At 38.1% G+C, this 21,495-nt stretch overlaps 1 protein-coding gene and 2 pseudogenes across 1 annotated transcript in view; all 3 read left to right on the plus strand.

Annotated features, from left to right (window-relative positions):
- LOC131775223 (bile acid-CoA:amino acid N-acyltransferase-like) overlaps nt 1-1,763 on the plus strand; it is a 5,778-nt gene extending 4,015 nt beyond the window's left edge. Inside the window, exons 2-3 of the mRNA XM_066170296.1 lie at nt 1-810; nt 1,738-1,763. The exon at nt 1-810 is cut by the window's left edge and continues 9 nt beyond it. Of these exons, the coding sequence (XP_066026393.1) occupies nt 1-810; nt 1,738-1,763 (836 nt within the window). The remainder of the gene's footprint in view (nt 811-1,737) is intronic.
- A 2,674-nt stretch (nt 1,764-4,437) lies between these two features.
- Nucleotides 4,438-8,288, plus strand: LOC131775221 (bile acid-CoA:amino acid N-acyltransferase pseudogene; annotated as a pseudogene).
- Nucleotides 8,289-14,916: 6,628 nt separating this feature from the next.
- On the plus strand, nt 14,917-21,102 carry LOC131775220 (bile acid-CoA:amino acid N-acyltransferase pseudogene; annotated as a pseudogene).
- Nucleotides 21,103-21,495: the final 393 nt, after the last annotated feature.

The raw sequence follows: 21,495 nt of genomic DNA on the forward strand, positions 1-21,495 counted from the left end.
ATCTGCTTGGTGGTGTAGTCGGTTTGGTGGAATTTAAGGCTTCACTTTTGGCATCTCATGGATTCGCTACTCTTGCTTTGGCCTTCTTGGGCTATGAAGATCAACCATTGTGTCCGTCTTCAATAAACTTGGATTATTTTGAAGAAGCTGCGAACTGGCTTATAAGTCACCCTAAAGAGCTTCCACATGGTATCGGCATGCACGCTATATCCTATGGCTCATGGATTGCGCTGTTGATGGCAAGCTATCAGATCGCACCGATAAAGGCCGTTGTAGCTATTTCACCTCTGGTAATCGCCTTCCTTCACCCTTTCCAATTAAAAGGGAGAGTCTCAGACATGATATCCCTTAATTACAACAGAGTGGTGTCTTCAGAGAAGGGCAGCATCTGGCGTTTCGCCCAACAAACTGACATTAATTACATGAATCCAACAACAATCTCCAAATACTCAGCTATTACACCAGTTGAGAACATCAATTGCCCTGTCATGCTGGTTTCTGGAACTGATGACTTGAACGTCCCCACCGATTTTACAGTAAAGTTCATTATTGATCGCTTGAAGGAGAATGGAAAAGAACATTTGTGCACTAACTTGCGTTATCCCCAAGCGGGACATCTCATCGAACCACCCTACTCTCCTCTTTGGGATTCTTCTTTCAGTAAATCTTCTAAAGAATGGTGTGGTTACCCTTACTTAGCTTGGGGAGGGAAGACTGTTGCACATGCCAGAGCACAAGAAGAATGCTGGCCAAAGATTTTACACTTTTTGCGAAAAAATCTCGATCCCGTGGGCGGCGAAGTCTCGTGCGGTAGGTAATTAAATCGTTCCGGTTCAACGTCCCCAAACACTATGCCTGCAAGTTTGGAATTGCTCTCATTCAAAGCTTTCTGCGGCTACTTGTTTGAAGTTTCTTAAGTTTTTCTCGCAACCGTAATGAATTACAAATTATCCATTCAATTGAGTTGCGCAGAAATCTTTTATTTAAATTTAAACCCGGCTAAATCAAAATTTTTAGTTTTACGTTTTGATAAACAAGAAATAAATCCTGAAGTAACCAACTAACTCACGTTATTTCTAGAGAAGAAAGCCTTTAAAATAGGCGGCCGTGATTTTTATAAGTGCCTGTAGGGTATCTGAGCAACATTTCCAAAGAAAAGTATGAGCTATTGTTGTGGCTCAAAACATCTAAACACCCTCTGAAGAGGGGGGAGGGGGGAAAGGACTTGTATACAAGGCACGTAGTCTGTACAGAATTATCCAAACAGAGCTCCAGCATTAGGAGCAATGGTGTTACAAATAAATTTTCCTGCCCATTTCAATTTTAAGGATCCGCATGTAATTTTGGGGAATACGCTCTTGAAAGCAATGAGGTACTCTTCAATGTTTGCATAACCTCACCTTTTCAAATCAGAGGGGCCAGAGAATCCTCTTATGCACATTTACTACTCCGTCATGGGTTTTCATAACTGCATAGAATCCTGCCAACCCTGTCCTGCTTGGATGGGACTACTTAAACAGGGGAAAAGTCCTCTATTTCGTAAAGGCTGTCTACATATCATTTATTTTTTAACAAAAGAATTTTACCACTTATTCATGATACAGTTTCTTCCTTTTTCTTTTTACTAATTACCTACATCTGTTTATAATAGTGCACATCAACAGTGCAACCCGAAGATCAATAGTCAAAATTTTTGTGAAGATGTTAATTCAAAAATTGATTATTTTCTCTCCTTAGGATATGGAAGAATGGAAGAAAAATGACTGCGAAGGAGGAATTTGCTCTGAAAGATTTTTAAGAATGTCTAATTCTGTGTGATCGATAAAAAATGGTGCTAAAGTCAATACGTGTAATTCAATGAAATAGCCTAATCCTTAAGTGTTAACATGTAATTTCTTCTTTTGGTATCCACACACTATCCTGCAAACAGGGAATGAGAATCCTCTGACTCATCAGATAGAATTCGTTATCGTGATTTAACACCAAAGTCTCGTAACTGATATTCAAGGAAATGTGTATCAGCTTGAGGGGAGAATTAACAATCAGATTTATGTAGGTAAAGGATTAACAGGGAGCAAATTCGCTTTTAAATTCCAAATGACGTACATGTGAATACATGCAGTTGGTGGTTATCGTTATTGTTGTTGTCGTTGTTGTTTTCTATCAATATATCGGCTGCCTGATAAGAATGGAAACAAGCCCTTCCTAGCTTTCTCTTAGTCTCCGTTTTAAGCCGTAAAGCAAAGCGAGCTAAAAGAAGAGGACGTCATGAGCTCGAACCAACCATTTTCATGTTCAGTTCTCCCACTCAGTTTAAAATACATATTATTTTGCGGATGAATTTTTGTTTTACGTTATAACAACTTATTTTTAATACACTTGACTTTCGAAGAAGCAGAATGCAGGGAGTTTGTCACCACGGATCTAGTTATATGGCCTAGCTAGCTTGCCACAAGTCTCCTAGAGCTCAGTGGTACAGCATCTCAAGTACTACGAAGTACTAAGAAAAAAGATATGAACAATCTATTACCCCAAACATTGAAAAGCAGGTTTTAATACCGGATTATGATAGAAGTGACACTAATAATAAAGATGTGGTTAATAAGAAATACGTTGACGGTACAACCTTTACTTTGGATGTATCAAAAAGTCTTGATATGAAAGGTAATAAGGTGATTAATGTAGCAGACCCAACACGTGCAACAGATGGAAGCAATGAAAGGCATGGTGATACAAAAGCGAGCAATTATTTGAAAACCGATGGCACAAGAGTAATGACTGGTAATTTGAAAATGAACAACAGAAGTATAATTAATGCCAAACAGGCATAATCACGTGAAAGCAGATATGCTGCTTATGCTAATTTTGTCAATACAACTATCAGCAATAATAATGATGATGAAGATGACATTACGGGGCTAAATTCATTAAAAAAGACTCATCAGTTCAATAAAAAACCTATGAATTGAAACTGCATTTGGATAGCGCACAAGGGTATTATTTATCTCGTGTTGGGTTAAATATGCATGAACTTACAACTGGTGAATATACAGTGGTATTCGAACTGTATTTTCCTCCAGCATCTATTGCCGGATTATTCATCTGTTAACATATCAGCCACCAATAGTTCTCAGACAGCTTCAAGAACATCAACATATTTGTTTAGTGATCAAAGCAGAAGTAGAACGGAGCTGCAACACATGCCCGCTGATTTAAATATGTTCAATAAAATAATAATCAATTTAGCTACACTGATAATGGTGCTGAAAATAACTCATGTGTGGATTGTGTCAAACAAGCAGTAACATCAGGATTTGTACCTGTATACTTTTTTAATTATGAAATGGGACATGATAATGAAAAGGAAACCAAATTTAAACATCAAGATCAAAATATGGAGTTTCCAATGAGTCACATTTCACAGTACGAAGTGACAAATTAACGTTCAATGTGGATGGAACATGTGAATTTCATTTCAGAGATGGTTACAGGGTGCCTGCAACACATTTCTACCATAAAGGACATGATACTTTCGGATCCATTCTTAACAGGTTTAAGTAACCGCATACACACCTACCGACTGCAAGCGCGAATGTAATTCTCTAAATTGATGACAGAAATGACAGCGCCTCTGTAGAATGCATGCTGCGAACTTTTTCCGGGGCTTTTTTTCCTCATGCCCTCATGATATGGCATGTGTTTGAACCTAGAATTTGATGGCTTAAGTTGTCTCTCTAAGTTGTCTCTGTTTATTAGTCCCTTTTGAGTTGTCAGCTTCCTTTGATCCTACCTACGAAAAGAATGTCGCTATTCAATCTCGGGTCAAATTACAGTCGAACCTCGATTATCCGGACTCGGGTAAATAGTCCGGATAATCGAGAGTCCGGATAATCGAAAAAAAGAATATTAATGAGACAATTGAGTTATGATCGTCTCGTGTGTTTACATAACTCACGCTCATCGAACTGATCAAGCATGACATTCCCTTAGCAACAAAACAATGCTGAACCAATCAAAATTCAGCTGAACGCATCAGAATGCTTCTTGTCTCTTTTTGTCTCCGAGCGCTCGATCTCTCGAAAGCGGAGCGTGTAATGCGCTGTTTTAAACACAATTTTCCTGAATTTTAACATAATTTCTGAATTTTTTTACCTCCTAAAGTTTTTAACATCTAGGGTCATTAATATTCATGAAAAAAACGGGACCAGAGAAAAAGTCCGGATAATCGAAAAGTCCGGATAATCGATGTCCGGATAATCGAGGTTCGACTATATTGTCTAACCTTTCAGGAACAATGCCTCACTGCCACAAATGTTAATGACTTATGCTGCCAAAGGAATAAATTGGTCTAGAACTGTGAAACAGAGATAATTGACGTCATAGGTCGTTGACTCAGTAGGTGCATCTCGACCAATTTTGCCGTTAATTTCAAATAAGATGATTACCTTGTGGCCAAAATTCTCACTCGTCGACAAAATAACTAAGATTAACGTATTTCGACTGAAACCACTGCAGAAGATTACACTGGCGGCACGAGTTGTTGGAGATAGCGGGCAAGTGTTCGATTCACACGCTCACTTCGTCGCTACCAAACATGGCCACGTTGATGTTTGTCGTGAACCGTCTGTTGGTGGATCTTACCGAGGAGTTTCAGCGATGGGACTCTTATGGAGCATGAAACCATCACCTGGACAGAGAAAGGGAATTCGACTGATGAAATCTGATGTCACTAAACCTTACAAAGTCGTGTTAGACTGTTTTGATGGCCATATGGATCCGCAGGAATCGAGTTCTTCGCAGCCTTTGTCTAGCAATACGTTTGAGAAGGGGTACATGGCGGATGGAGTGAAGAGAATTCCTGTGAGAGAAGGAAGTATCCGTGGAACTCTTTTTCTTCCTCCGGGTGATGGACCTTTTCCTGGTGAGTAGCAAAAGTTTGATGTTTATCTAAAAAGTGCCTCCAGTCAAGAGTAGAAAAGTGTTTTCAGAGATTAGAATTTAAAAAGAATCAGAATCCGCTATTGAGCTTTCCAGATGTGTCCTGATCTCTTAAAAGTGACAACAGTGTTAGACATACAGTTCAGGTTTTTACCAACAATCACTTTTTGGGTTGATCACCGCTGTGTAATGCTACGGGTCGTAATTCAGAAAATATTACTTTTCTTCAGTTTACTGTTGTGCTACTTCAACAGATCAGCAAAGATTAAATTCATTCACGGCGCGCCGCAAACGTTTCTCTGTGAGATATGGTTTTATCAATGGTTTGAACCATTTTCATTAATGCAAGTACTCCTTGAATATCTAATTTGTTTTAAACCCCTAAGAAGGCTTCTTTTTTATTCTCTTTTTATCCACGCTGTCTTATGCTTTGGCATTCTTCTGGAAAGGAGAGTCAATATCTGACGTCTAAATTTGTTTTTATCCAAAGACCTTTTGAGTTACCATTGAGGTATAAATAATAACAATAAACCTGTTCGAGTAAACGAAATTAGACGATGTGTTGTAGCCTCCAGCAGTATTTTACATTAAGCTTAAGTGAAATTTTATCTTACGAAGTAACATTGGTTAAATTTTTTGTTATGCAGTATTTAGTTAGTATAGGTAATCATATGATTTCAAGTTTATTTGGATTAAATAAGCACGAGTAGTAAGTATTATTTTTCTTCAGTTTACTGTTCTGCTACTTCAACAGATTAGCAAAGATCAATTTCCTTCACCGCGCGCCGAAAACGTTTGTCTGCAAACCCCAGCCCCATCTTTCCACGCTGCAAGGTGATCTTGAAAGAATAAAGGGATGTGAGATGTGGTTTTATCAATGGTTTGAGCCATTTTCATTCATGCAATAACTCTTAGAATATCTTATTTGTTTCAAACTCCTACGAAGGCTTCTATTTTTATTCTCTTTGTAATCTCAGGCCTCAATCAATCCAAGAAAAGAGGTAACTGCTGAAAAAGGGTTCCATAGGTTTTGGACTAATATCGCAGTTTCTGTTCAATAATCCAGCATAAACATACTTGCCAATAACGGTAAACATGAAGTTAATTTAAAAAATGATTATGAGGAAAAATCGATGATCAAAATGAGTCTCTTACGCTGAGTGTGACTCATTTCGTAATTCGGAATGGTGCTCGCACACAATTTAATTTTGTAAGATGTCTGATGCTTTGGCATTCTTCTGGAAAGGAGGGTCAATATCTGGCGTCTAAATTCTTTTTTATCCAAAGACCTATTGATTGAATGCAAGAGTTACCACTGAGGTAAAAATAATAACAATAAACCTGTTCGAGTAAACGACATTCAACGATGTGTTGTAGCCTTCAGTAATGTTATTAAGCTTAAGAGCTAATGTTAATATGCATCAGACAAGCAGCGGCATGTCATCCAAAATTTGCTTTCACTCCTACTTTCATATTTTTTAGCCCAATATGTCCTAATGATCGGGGTGTAGTTTGTTTGTGAAAATATATTTTAGTTTTCGAGAAATTATTTTTTTTCGTTCAACAGCTCAAATATGCACATTTCTCGACTTCCGGTATATCTGTCAACATAATCCTTTGTTTTTTATTTACAACACAAATTCACAAGGAAATTTTTACAGTAACTTTTTAACCATTCTATCGTCTTTTAAAAGCTTGAAGCTCAGTAGATTCTGTCATATCGGTCATTGTTAAAACTGTCTTTGTTTTGATGCTACTTTTCGACATAGAAAAAGTATGACGGACAAAAAAATTTACCAAAAAATAAATATTTCAAGTAAATTCGTTACATGATGTCACTCAACTCGGGTAACATTCACTGTGAAAATTTGTGTATTTGATACTTAATTATATTTTCAGAAACAAACTACACCACAGTTATTAGGACATATTGGGCTACAAAATATAAAATAGGAGTGAAAGCAATTTTGGGTGACTTGCCGGTGTTTGTCTGATGCATATTGACATTAGCTCTTAAGCTCAATAATACTTCTGGAGGCTGCAACACATCTTTGAATGTCGTTTACTCGAACAGGTTTAAAAAATCCAGTCATTAACAAAACTGAGTAATCCGTAAATAGATTGAGGACTGTACTGAGCCTTTTAATTTCTTTCTAAGACACTCGTAAAGCGTTTGCTCACGGCTAATTCGTATCAGGTAATACAGGAACAAACTTTAATCTGACAAGTTACAAAGCAACCAACAGAAGCCCTTTTAAATGTGTTACGAGGAAACTTCCAAAGGATTTTGTCGTCATATCTCTGCCATTTTGAGTGGTCCAAAAATGTTGAAGGTTGTTCACATGTTGCATAGTTAATTACAGCCGCCTTTAAGGTGCTATTTTATAAACGATTGCTACTGAATCCAAGCAATATATTAATTGTACGATCTCCGCTGCAAATGTTAGACATATCTGGCACTCAATCAGCCAATGTTATCTTTACAGGAGTGATAGATCTGCTTGGTGGTGCAGTCGGATTAGTGGAATTTAAGGCTTCATTTTTGGCATCTTATGGATTCGCTACTCTTGCTTTGGCCTACTTGGGCTATGAAGATCGACCATTGTCTCCATCTTCGATAAACTTGGATTATTTTGAAGAAGCTGCGAACTGGCTTATAAGTCATCCTAAAGTGCTTCCACATGGTATCGGCATGCACGCTATATGCTATGGCTCATGGATTGCGCTGTTGATGGCAAGCTATCAGATCGCACCAATAAAGGCCGTTGTAGCTGTTTCACCTCTGGTAATTGCCTATCTTCACCCTTTTCAATTAAAAAGGGGGAGTCTCAGACATGATACCCCTTGATGAGAGCAGAGTGGTGTCTTCAGAAAAGGGCAGCATCTGGCGTTTTGCCCAACCAACTGATATTGATTACATGAATCCAACAACAGTCTCCAAATACTCAGCTATTACACCAGTTGAGAACATCAATTGCCCTGTCATGCTGGTTTCTGGAACTGATGACTTGAACGTCCCCACCGATTTTACAGTAAAGTTCATTATTGATCGCTTAAAGGAGAATGGAAAAGAACATTTGTGCACTAACTTGCGTTATCCCCAAGCAGGACATCTCATCGAACCACCCTACTCTCCTCTTTGTGACTTTTCTTTCAGCAAATCTACTAAAGAATGGTGTGGTTACCCGTACCTAGCTTGGGGAGGGGAGACTGTTGCGCATGCCAGAGCACAAGAAGACTGCTGGCCAAAGATTTTACATTTTCTGCAAACACATCTCCAACAAGACACGGAGAGTGAGGAATAAGAATACATACACGCTTGCTATGTGTTTGAGAACTTTCACAGATAACTACAGGTCACCGAGGCTTTCGTTCGACCCAACATTAGGTGCTACTTTTAGTATGCGTGGCCAACTTTACATCGGGCACGTCAACGCCATAGCTTTACTCTTGTTCAGCGGACGTTTGAGCGTAACATGTGCGTAACACTTGGGCATAGCTGACGAGACTCTGGGTTCGAGATTTTTTTACATTTTCTCGTTGCATATTTTTGGGAAAACTTTTCATCGCATAGCCTCATATTTTCAAATGCGAGGGGTCAGAGAATCCTCTTATGTACACCTTCTACCCCGTCTAGGGTTTTGATAACTGCATAGAATCCTGCCAACCCTGTCCTGCTTGGATGGGACTATTTAAACAGGGGAAAAGTCCTCTTTTTCGTAAATGCTGTCTACATATCATCGATTTTAAATATGTACATTTTAACACCTTTTCTTGATACAATTTCTTGTTTTGTTTTGTTTTTTTTTATTGTTATCAATTACCTACACTTGTTTATATGGGTGCTCAATTCTTTTTCCTTTCTTCAACCCGAAAGATCAACAGCCAAAAATTTTGTTAAGATATCAATTACTTTCTCTCCTTAGGTAAGGAAGGAAAATGATTGCAAGGGAGGAATTTGCTCTGAAAGCTTTTTAAGTCTTTTTTAACTCTCTAGTCAAGAGTAGAAAAGTGTTTTTGGAGATTAGAATTTTTCCTTTCTTCAACTCGAAGGATCAACAGCCAAAAATTTTGTTAAGATATCAATTACTTTCTCTCCTTAGGTAAGGGAGGAAAATGATTGCAAGGGAGGAATTTGCTCTGAAAGCTTTTTAAGAATGTCTAATTCTGTGTGATCAGTAAAAAAAAATGTGCTTAAATGAATACGTGTAATTTAGTTAAAGAGCTCTACCCTTAAACTCACACAAGAGATTAAGATATGTAATATCTCCCTTTAGTATCCACACATTCTCCAACAAACAGGCAATGAGAATACTCTGACTTATCAGATAGAATTCGTTATCGTGATTTAACACTAAAGTCTCGTTACTGATATTCAAGGAAATGTGTATCAGCTTGAGGGCAGAATTAACAATCAGATTTAGGGAGGTAAAGGATTAACAGGGAGCAAATTCCCTTTTAAATTCCCAATGACGTACATGGGAATACATGCAGTTGGTTTTTTTTGTTGTTCTTGTGGTCGTTATTGTTTCCTATCAATATATCGCCAGCCTGATAAGAGCGGAAACAAGCCCTTCCTAGCTTTCGCTTAGCCTCATTTTTTTTTCCTGTACCATACAAAATGTAGGTATTTTCAATTTATTAGTATAACAGCCATTTTCTTAATGAATGAAAATAATCTTGTCACTTCTGTTGTTTACCTTGAAAATTTTCAAACCTTATTATATTTAACTTTTTAGAATATTAGTTGAATAAAATCTTTCAAAGACATGAAGTATGAGAAACGTCTTTTCCTATCTGTACAATAGAACGAAGAATCAAATTAGAGTTTCCTTCGGAAGAAAATTTTACTTTTTTGTCTCCTGGACCTCTTTTCGCGATTTTCTATCCACCAATACAAACCTTACATACGGATTTCCGATGATCTTCCACCGTTTAAGAACGAATGATTATTGTATGGAATCGATTATATGACTAACCATCCGAAAAGTTCCGACCATTGCATCTGTAAATTCGTCTTTGTTATGTATCAGTTATCACCTCCCCTTCCATCACCTACACCAAATAAACCCTACTTCATACTTTCTTCACATCCCGGAGATTGTATCAACCATTGAGTCGAACTCTTTCAAGGACAAAATTTCCACAATACTACATTTTTTAGAACACATCGTCACCCAAAACCGAGTGAAATTTACAACAATACCAGGCTCCTTTTCGTACGTAAACTATTACGTCAGGAGATCACGAATAAAGTTTCATTTTTTTCTTTTTTTTTTTTTGGGGGGGGGGGGGGGGGGGGGGGAGGATTGTACAAAATTTTTCTCCAATGGATAAGTCACGCCCGGCTAGGTGACTATCACGCACTTTTCTTCTTTTCAACGTGAGTACTTTGATTTTTATCATCAATTTAAGCTCGTACAATATTTATTAGACTATTTTAATTGAAAGCGATCCCCACAGAAACTATTTCCACCCTCGCAATTTTACTTTCCCGACACATCGTACACTTTACAAATGTTATTGAGAAATACACCTTTTCTTTTCGGTAATCAGCTCTCTCTCTCTCTCTCTCTCTCTCTCTCTCTCTCACTCTCTTTTAATCTTTCCTTCATAACTACTTTACGTCAAATGGGTTCATGGAATTTTTATCTATTTTAAAATTAGCTTTTTTTTTCGGCTTAAATATGGAATTTCTGAATATTATTACAGAATTATGCAAATTTTGACTATAACAAAATTTGAATTACAAAGTGTTAATTGATTCATAGTAACGTCATGGTAATAATGTACTATGCTTAAGTTGGTTTGATTTATTTCATTTTTCTTTTTCCTGACGAAATGAAACAATTTTTTTGCAAAATTGAACAACAAAAGATATATTTCAAGCATCTGATTCATGTCTTCGATGTCTAGTTTATTTTCTATTTTACACTTTTGAACTATTTACCACTCTTTTTAATTCCTTTATATATTTTTCTTTTCCAACGAAATATATTATAATTTCCACTTCTTAAACATATACTAGCCATAACATCAGCTTCTCTACTATGTACAAATTTTTAGCAATCAACATCTTCAACACTGATATACGACACCTTTCAAGACCACGACTGATCGAAAAAACAAGGAGTTTGCTTACTTTAATCAATGGCGATGTCTTTTACCCACTTTCCTCCTGGCTGAATGACATGCGACTCAAGTTCTGGAAAAAACCGATAAGCGATCAAGACACCCTCCAATTAATGTTATTTTGCCTTTGCAATGGCTGTTCTCTACTTCATATAACTGAATGGATTCACTTTACAACATTGGGCAACTGCAAAGAAGGGAGAAAAACGAGCAAGACAAATGGATTTTATCATGAACAATATTGACTCTAAATCACTCATTTGGTTTTATTTTGATTTACACCGAGGAAAATGGCTCTTTTTGAATGGACAAGTTAAGAACACAAGCAACCTTTAACTAAACTTATTTTATATGGGTTATTAAATACCTATCCTTTCAAAACGTATAATTGTCAATTTAACATAAGGTGAACCTTATTTTTATTAAGATGATATTAGAGAGAGATAATTTCTCTTTGGTTTATATTTTACAATATTCAATGTATTGTTACAATAACTTTGTTAAGTTTTTATGGTATTAAATTATTTGGGCATTTTCTTTTGTATCTATTTTATTACCCATCAAATTTAAGGCAGATAGGAATAACTTTGATCAATCATTAACCTCAAATCATTTGTTTATCGAAAGCGCCATAAAGCAACCCACCCAAAACGAATCCCTCCTTAATTATTTTTATTTTGACGCTGCCTTGTGGTTGACGTAGCTGCCTTGCAGTTTGGTGGTCGCTCTACGTTAGCGTTTTTCATCGACTAAGCCTTTTATGTTTACACTGCCTAATGGTACGTGCTCTACTTAACAACTAACAATTTTATTTTCCATCATTTTACACTTACTACACTTTCCACACACACACTTCCTTTCCCCTAATTAACCCACTATTTTTGTGAAGATTTGGAAACCCTTTCATTAAGGATTCCATAACTTTACACCTGCAATGCCACAAAGTTTGCTAGATAATTCCATCGCTTTATATAAAAAAATATAAAAAAAACAGCTTTAAAGCTCCGTGTATGTATGACCTCTTCACAATATCTGAAGTTTACTGTAGGAAAAATATGAGGGAAAAATCTTAATCTCAAAAGGACTTTTGTCACGAAACTTTAAGATGTGATATTAAAATGCTTCTCCAGAAATAAATACATATTCTTTACCGGGATATCTCAAAAGGACCAAGGAATGACTCTTAGCCACCCCTATAAGCGACGGCAAAATATGTTTTGTACGATATGCACGACAAAACCTTCACACGTTACAAACATATCAAAAAACAAACATCTGTGAAAACCTCAAACCTTCCTTACAGAATGGTAATTCTTTGCAGAAGAACAAAGATTTAAAATGAACGAGGAAAGCGACTCAGGTAAGTTTCGGCTGCCATATTGAATATTTGCCGAGTCGTCTGACGTCAATGTTTTGAATATTTAGGGAGGTCCTTTTGCACACTTACTACTCCGTCTCGGGTTTTCATAACTGCATAGAATCCTGCCAACCCTGTCCTACTTGGATGGGACTATTTAAACAGGGGAAAAGTCCTCTATTTCGTAAGTGCTGAAACAAAAGAACTTACCACTTATTCTGGATACGGTTTCTTTTTTTTCCTTTTCACTAGTTACCTACATCTGTTGATATCAGTGCACATTTCCTTCCGCGTCCCGAAGATCAACAGTCAAAATTTTTATTAAGATATTAACTCAAAATTGATTATTTTCTCACCTTAGGTAAGGAAGAAAAATAACTGCAAGGGAGGAATTTGCTCTGAAAGCTTTTTAAGAATGTCTTATTCTGTGTGATCGATAAAAGATGGTATTGTGGTGAATACATGTAATTCAATGAAATAGCCTAACCCTTAAACTCATACAAGTGTTAACATTAAAAGCTAAGTTTTTCGTTTGTCTCACGATGTAGTCACGTGTGATGTAGATCGCGACGTTTCGACTCTATACTGCTAGTCTTCTTCAGGCTATGAGGATCGACTGGTCATGCGCGATCTTATACAAAGCATGATGTGCTGCTGTGATTAGTGGTTTTTCAACAGCCCGGATTGGTGCATTTTCGATCCTTGCTGTTCACTCAGTGATTTGCTCCCTTGGCGGTCCGCTGTCGCACGGCTCTCCTATTGTTGTGTTTTTTGATGGTGAGCATCCACGCTTCTGCAATTTCTATTCCACTATCTCTGTTGATGTTGTTAGGGTAAGGTCTTTGACCCTATTTCGTTCCAGAGTGGCTTGTGTCCGGTGTTGTGGGCATGCTCTAAAAAGGCGGAAGTCTCGGTACGGGCGAGTCGAATGTTTTGATCGTGCTCCTTAATTCTTCCAGTTTGGTCTTCTAGTCTCTCCGATGTACACCTTGCCGCATTCACAGGAAATCCTGCAAACTACGCCATCTTGTTTAGCCGGGTCGACAACGTCTCTGACTTGAAAACAGCGCGCACGCCTCGTTGTTGTAGGCAACGGCGAAGCTCTTCGGACAGACCTTTGACATAAGGTAAAACCGCAGTAACTTTGAACTCGTTGGCGGGTTCGGCACTGTTCTTCGGTTTCCGGTCTTGGTAAGTTTCTGCAAGAAAGAAAAAGGATAACCATTATAAAACCAGAACAGATAACAGATGTTTTTTCTCCTCGGAGATGACGGAGGGTTTTGTTACGAGACGTTTGGCGCGCTCGTAAAGGCACTTAACAATACCGCGCTTTACTGATTGAGGGTGTTGTGAATTATACGCTAAGTATTGATCGGTGTGCGTGGGCTCCTGTATACGCTGGTGGTGAGGCGGCCGTCAGGTTCTCTTAAAACTGCGGTGTCTAGGAAGGCGAGTTTGTTGTCTTTCTCTGTCTCCATGGTGAAGCGAATGGAAGGCTGCCGGTTGTTTAAATGCTGTAAGAAGTCATCTACGTTTTTGTGTTGGGTTATTAGACATGTATCAGCTTACAACTGGTGAATATACTGTGGTTTTTAAACTATATTTTCCTTCAGCATCTATTGACCATTCATCTATTGACATATCAGCCACCAGTAGTTCTCAGACAGTTTCAAGAACATCAACTAATTTGTTTAGTGATCAAAGCAGAAGTAGAATGGAGCTGCAACATACGCCCGCTGATTTAACTATGTCCAATAAAATAATAATCAATTTAGCTACACCAACAAATGATAATGATGCTAAGAATAACTCATGCGTGGATGGTGTTAAACAAGCAGCAACGTTAGGATTTGTACCTGTATACTTTTTTAATTATGGAATGGGATATCATAATGAAAAGGAAACCAAATTTTCACGTCAAGATCAAAATATGGAGTTTCCAATGAATAACATTTCACAGTACAAAGTGACAAATAATGGAACATGTGAATTTCATTTCAGAGATGGTTACAGGGTGCCTGCAACACATTTCTGATCAATTCTTAACAGGTGTAAGTAACCGCATAGACACCTACCGACTGCAAGCGTTGATGTAATTCTCTACATCGATGGCAGAAATGACAGCGTCTCTGTAGAATGCATGCTGCGAACTTTTTCCGGAGCTTTTTCTCCTATGCCTGCATGATATGGCGTGAGTTTGAACCTAGAATTTTATGGCTTAAGTTGTGTCACTACGTTGTTTCTGTTTATTGGTCCATTTTGAGTTCTCAGCTTCCTTTGATCCTATCTACGAAAAGTATGTCGCCATTCAATCTCGGGTCAAATTATTGTCTAACCTTTCGGGAACAATGCGTCACTGTCACGAATGTTAAAGACATGCTGCCAAAGGAATAAATTTGTCTATAACGGTGAAAGAGAGATAATTGACGTCATAGGTCGTTGACTCAGTAGGTGCATCTCGGCCAATTTTGTCGTTACTTTCAAATAAGATGATTACCTTGTGCCCAAAATTCTCACTCGTCGACAAAATAACTAAGATTAACGTATTTCGACTGAAACCACTGCAGAAGATTACACTCGGGGCACGAGTTGTTGGAGACAGCGGGCAGGTGTTCGATTCACACGCTCACTTCATCGCTACCAAACATGGCCACGTTGATGTTTGTAGTCAACCGTCTGTTGGTGGATCTTACCGAGGAGTTTCAGCTATGGGACTCTTATGGAGCATGAAACCATCACCTGGGCAGAGGAAAGGAATTCGACTGGTAAAATCTGACGTCACTAAACCTTACAAAGTCGCCTTGGACTGTTTTGATGGCCATATGGATCCGCAGGAATCGAGGTCTTTGCAGCCTTTGTCTAGCAATACGTTTGAAAAGGGGTACATGGCGGATGGAGTGAAGAGAATTCCTGTGAGAGAAGGAAGAATCCGTGGAACTCTTTTTCTTCCTCCGGGTGATGGACCTTTTCCTGGTGAGTAACGAGAGATTGACGTTTATCTAAAAAACAACTGCTAGTCCAGAGTAGAAAAGTGTTTTTAGAGATTAGAATTTGAAAAGAATCAGAATCCGCTATTGAGCTTTCCAGGTGTGTCCTGATCTCTGTGCCCTGATGACGTACAGTTCAGGTTTTTACCAAGAATCACTTTTTGGGTTGATCTCCTAAGTGTAATGCTACGGGTCGTAATTTCGAAAATATTACTTTTCTTCAGTTTACTGTTCTGCTACTTCAACAGGTCAGCAAAGATCAATTTCATTCACGGCGCGCCACAACAACCCCGTATCTCTATGCTGCAAGGTGATCTTGAAAGAATAAAGGGATGTGAGATGTGGTTTTATCAATGGTTTCAACCATTTTCATTAATGCAGAAACTCTTAGAATATCTCATTTCTTTCAAACCCTTACGACGGCTTCTTTTTTATTCTCTTTGTAATCTCAGGCTTTAATCAATCCAAGAAAAGAAGTTACTGATCTCTCTCGCTGAAAAAGGGTTCCATAGGATTTGAACTAATATTGCAGTTTCTGTTCGAAAATCCAGTACAAAAATTCTCGCCAATAACAGTAAACATGAAGTGAATTTTAAAAAATGATTATATGGAAAAACTGATGATCAAAATGAGTCTGTTACGCTGAGTATGACTGATTTTGTAATTCGACATGGTCTTCGCACACAATTTAATTTTATACGCTGTCTGATTCTTTGGCATTCTTCTGGTGTTTTTTCTTTTCATCCAAAGACCTATTGATTGAATCCAAGAGTTACCACTGAGGTAGTAAACCAGTTCGAGTAAATGACATTCAACGATGTGTTGTAGCCTCCAGCAGTATTTTACATTAAGCGTTACTAAAGTTTTATGTTATGAAGTAACATTGGTAAAAAGGAGATAGCTCATCATTTAACAAATAGAGAAGCCTTGATTGTGCTCTGCTCTGTTGTAAAGCACGCAGGAAGCGGCTAAAGCACGAAAGAAGTGTAGGGAGAAATACGAGACGTAGTCGAGTAAACGACATTCAACGATGTGTTGTAGCCTCCAGCAGTATTTTATTTTTAGCTTAAGTAAAATTTTATGTTAGGAAGTAACAGTGATAAGATTATTTTATGACGTATTTAGCTAGTGTAGGTAATTACATGATTTCCAGTTTAATTTGGAATAAATAAGCACGAGTAATTTTTTTCAAAGACTTGTGATTACGTAATAATAATAAACATGGAAAAATACGAGATAGCTCCTTTAACAAATAGAGAAGCATTGACTGTGCACTGTTCTGTTGTAAAGCACGCAGGAAGCAGCTACAGTACGAAAGAAGTGTAGAGAGATTACGTGTGATTACGTAATAATAAGAAACATGGAAAAATACGAGATACCTCATCATTTAACAAATAGAGAAGCCTTGATTGTGCTCTGCTCTGTTGTAAAGCACGCAGGAAGCGGCTAGAGCACGAAAGTCATGTAGGAAGAAACACGAGACGTAGTCTTAAAAAATCCGTTAAATTCCCCACCCATTACTTTCAATTTTCAAAACAAACTTTATTTCCTGAGCTAACAACAGTGTATTCAGCATGCTCTATATTCTCATGAAGCCCGCTACAATAAGCCAATTAGAATCCTTGTTTGAATGGTTCAAATAATCTGATTGGGTGTGCAAGAATAAAGCTGTCAAAAATGTCAAACCATTAAAGTTAAAAAACCATCAAAGTTCACATTCAGCGATAGTTTACAAACTTAATAGTTCGGCAGGTCGAATTTAATTCTTTCACCTGAAGCCTTTTAGTCTCTAATACAGAATCTGAAGTGAAATGTTCAGTGAAATCCAGCTGAATTGAGGCTTATAAAAGCACGCAAGTCTTTTTTTTAAGCGACTATTTAGAAAACAAACTGTTCAAGCATGTTTTTTATGAATGAATGACAGCCGTATTTACTGGAACATGAAGATTGCTCGGGATGACAGCGCCGTAAATTTCGGCTGCAGTGACTGACGTGGTCCCCCACCAAACGCATCGGAAAGGTGTCAAAGCAAGTTCTTAGTAGTTCTCTCGAAGGGCAGCCGATGTAATTACTAAGGCTTTCTTGACTGTGATGACCGGAGATCGCCACGATGAGCTAGCTGCGTTGGACCTCAGCATCACACCGTCATGATTAGTATGAGTTTCACCAATTATGCCAGTTTGGCTATAATTTTTATCGTTTCTGTTTTGTTCTATTTTTTTTTTTTTTTTTGAACGCGAAACTTTATACACTACACGAGTGTTAGCCGTGTTTGACTTTTACTATAATACATAAGCTTGCAATCTAACTAAGTGTGAAAACCTTCAAAACTCGGACTGTCCATTTCGTTTCCTCTTTGAGGATTTTCGTCTCTGCTCACGCTATATACGGCGCCTGGCATGTTTACAAACTTTTCTTTGGTTCTTCTGTTGCTATTTGCCGACTTGTCTGTTCCGATATTTCACTTCCAATTAAAGAAAAAAAAAACTAGGGAAAAGTCCCGGAGAAAGTCGGACATAGTACAATTAAGCAGATGGCGTGACAGCTTTAGCTCAGCTCTATGCTCTATACTCTCAAAGAACACGCTCTTTCAACCAATGACGGCATGCGTAATATCCGAACTTTATTATAAAATTATGCAAAAGCAAAGCGTGGGCATCAAGTGCAAAAATAATTTATTGAAACCATGCAAGTGGCATTGTGCGTTCGGTCAAAACAACCGCGTACGATCAAAACTGTGTTTATCTTAACCAATCAGAATTGAGTAATTTTTTCATGTATCTCATTAGTTTAGTCAGTCATTTTTTGTAGTCGATTCCCTGTGATTTGGCCATTCGTTAATATTTTTAATGTTGTTATTATATGAATTTAAAAGTCCAAAGCCATGTACGCTTGAGATTTGGTGATAAGTTTCCTAACTGAATGTCCTGTGAAACTTCCAAGTGGACGTGCCTAGTTGGACCCACACGAAAGTTCTTGTTTTGGCTAACGCAGTCAGAGGTTGATTCAGTTAATCATAACCATTAAGTTTCACTGTTGTTGTTAATTTTCAGCGGGCAATAGTGAATATGTAAGCATGTACTCTAGAGGTTACTTAGTAAAAGAATGCAGACACGAAGAAGTAGACACAGAATTCCGTAGCTGAAGTGAGTTTCTAGCACCACAAGTCGGTAAGAATCATAGTGTGAGTGACGAAAGAGACTAACAAAGACTTGCAACGAATGAAGCAAAACTGGATGTTACTAAAATTAACTAAATTAGAGAAGCGAGTAATTAAAGGAAACAGTACGACAGTCCTGAGTGTGGTGTGCTCGTTAGCAAGTTTTCGTCATCGTTGTGAACCAGCATATTTAGGGAAGGACATTTGGCCGCTAACACTATCATTGACGTCTTAGGCTTCATCCAACCCAACGAAAAAAATATAAAATAGATTAAAAGAAATCAGAGCTCGAAATAGAATCCTTCTAATACGGATGACGAGCATTCCTAGCATATTACACGGACATTTGCTAACCTATTTTTCCTAACTACATAAAACATTGGATCACTCTCAGGTCACTGAAGTATTAAAAAAATCATTGAAATCCGCGACGGATGCAAAGCGAAAGAGATTTTATCAAATCATGGAAAAATGCACAAAGCTTTGTATGGAAGAAGAAAGGATGAACTTCAGTTAAACATAATGGTAATAGGACCAAGTGGACTCCCCTTCGGTATATGATCACGCGAGTGATTAACAAAATCGGACGACCGCGATTAACAGTATTGGACGACACAAAGTCCCGTTTCCAATTAATCATAACCGTTCGCAATTTCCGAAAAAAAAAATGAAAACGAGTACATTTAGGACAAAATTGTGGTAGAGAACATGTCCAAAGAAAAAACTTTTGTTCAATTTGGAAATTCCTCAGTTTTTTTTTTCAGGATAAGTAGTTGTTGCTATGGTTATTGTGATCAATACTGTGATTGGTGGATACGGCTGAGTGGACTTAATATGGTTGCTTTAACTGTCCGATTACAGCAAACTGTCCGATTACGATTGAATAGAATGATTAGTGAAGAATAAAGCAGCTAATATGCCATTCATATTTGAGGAAACTGTAATGGTTATCAAGATTCATTCAGAAAATGGTGGAACGTTCCTTTCCTCTTGCAACGACCGCTCCACAAAGAAAACGAGGCGGAGCGCATTCCGATCATTAAACAGATAAAGCAGATAGATTGCATCGTTATCGTTTTGATGAATTGATCTCAGCTGATTGATAGTGTGAAATACTGCCTGCAAAACAGAATCACAAGTCGTCTATTTTACGATGGATCAATCCAAATTAGTAATTTCCGATGAACAAAGCTATCAGTTTAATTTTTAGCCCATGGCAATATTTTCCAGCTTCAATATAAATTTCTAACATCCTCGTGATTGTATGTTTTATAGAGTCGTGTGGTGATCGGACGCTCATTTTAAAATGCAGTCCTTAACAAAACTGAGCGATCCACAAAAAGATTGAGGACTGTACTGAGCCTCCCCATTTCTTTCAAAGACACGCGTCGAGCGTTTGCTCACGTCTTATTCCTGGCAGATAGTTTAAAGACTTGAATCTGACAAGACCAACAGCAGCCCTTCTAGGCAGCAACAGCAGCCCTTAGATGTGTTACGAGGAAACTAGCGAAGGAATTTTTCATCATATGTCCGCCATTTTGAGTAGTCCAAAAATGTGTAAGGTTATTCACACGTTGTATAGTTAAAGCCGCCTTTGACGTGTTATTTTATAAACGATTGTTACTGAATCAAAGCAATATCTTAATTGTACGATCTCTGCTGCACATATTAGACATATCTTGCACTCAGTCAGTCAATGTTCCTTTACAGGAGTCGTAGATCTGTTTGGTGCTACAGGCGGATTGGTGGAATTTAGGGCTTCACTTTCGGCATCTCATGGATTCGCTACTCTTGCTTTGGCCTACTTGGGCTATGAAGATCAACCATCGTCTCCATCTTCAATAAACTTGGATTATTTTAAAGAGGCTGCCGACTGGCTTATAGGCCACCCTAAAGTGCTTCCACATGGTATCGGCATGCACGCTATATGCTATGGCTCATGGATTGCATTGATGATGGCAAGCTATCAGATCGCACCAATAAAGGCCATTGTAGCTATTTCGCCTCTGGTAATCGCCTTTCTTCACCCTTTCCAATTAAAAGGGAAAGTCTCAGACATGATACTCCCTGATGAGAGCAAGGTAATGTCTTCAGAAAAGGGCAGCATCTGGCGTTTCGCCCTACCAACTGGCATTGATTACATGAATCCAACAACAGTCTCCAAATACTCAGCTATTACACCAGTTGAGAACATCAATTGCCCTGTCATGCTGGTTTCTGGAACTGACGACTTGTACATCCCCACCGATTTTACAGTAAAGTTCATTACTGATCGCTTGAAGGAGAATGGAAAAGAACATTTGTGCACAAACTTGCGTTATCCCCAAGCGGGACATATCATCGAACCACCCTACTCTCCTCTTTGTGACTTTTCTTTCAGCAAATCCATAAAAGAATGGTGTGGTTACCCTTACGTAGCCTGGGGAGGGGAGACTGTTGCACATGCCAGAGCACAAGAAGACTGCTGGCCAAAGATTTTACATTTTCTGCGAAAACATCTCCAACAAGACACAGAGAGTGAGAGATAAGAATACTTTAATGCTTGCTATGTGTTTGAGAACTTTCACAGATAACTACGGGTCACCGAGGCTTTCGTTCGACCCAACATTAGGTTCTCGCAACACACAAAAAAAGCACGTGCCAAGAGACTATAATCTCTTGCATTTTCCCATTCAATCATGTAGGTGGCCCAGTCCCACGCGGTAGCTAATTAAATCGTTTCGGTTCAATGTCCCTAAACACTATGCCTGCACGTTTTGAATTGCTCTTATGCAAAGTTTTATGCGGCTATTTTGTTTGAAGTGACGAACTAACTCACGATATTTCTACGGAAGAATGCCTTTAAAATAGGCGGCCGTGAATTTTACAAGTACCTGTAGGGTATCTGAGCAACATCTCCAGAGAAAATTATGAACTATCAT

The sequence above is a fragment of the Pocillopora verrucosa genome, chromosome 7 (genome assembly GCF_036669915.1).
Source record: "Pocillopora verrucosa isolate sample1 chromosome 7, ASM3666991v2, whole genome shotgun sequence".
Classification (NCBI taxonomy): Eukaryota; Metazoa; Cnidaria; class Anthozoa; order Scleractinia; family Pocilloporidae; genus Pocillopora; species Pocillopora verrucosa.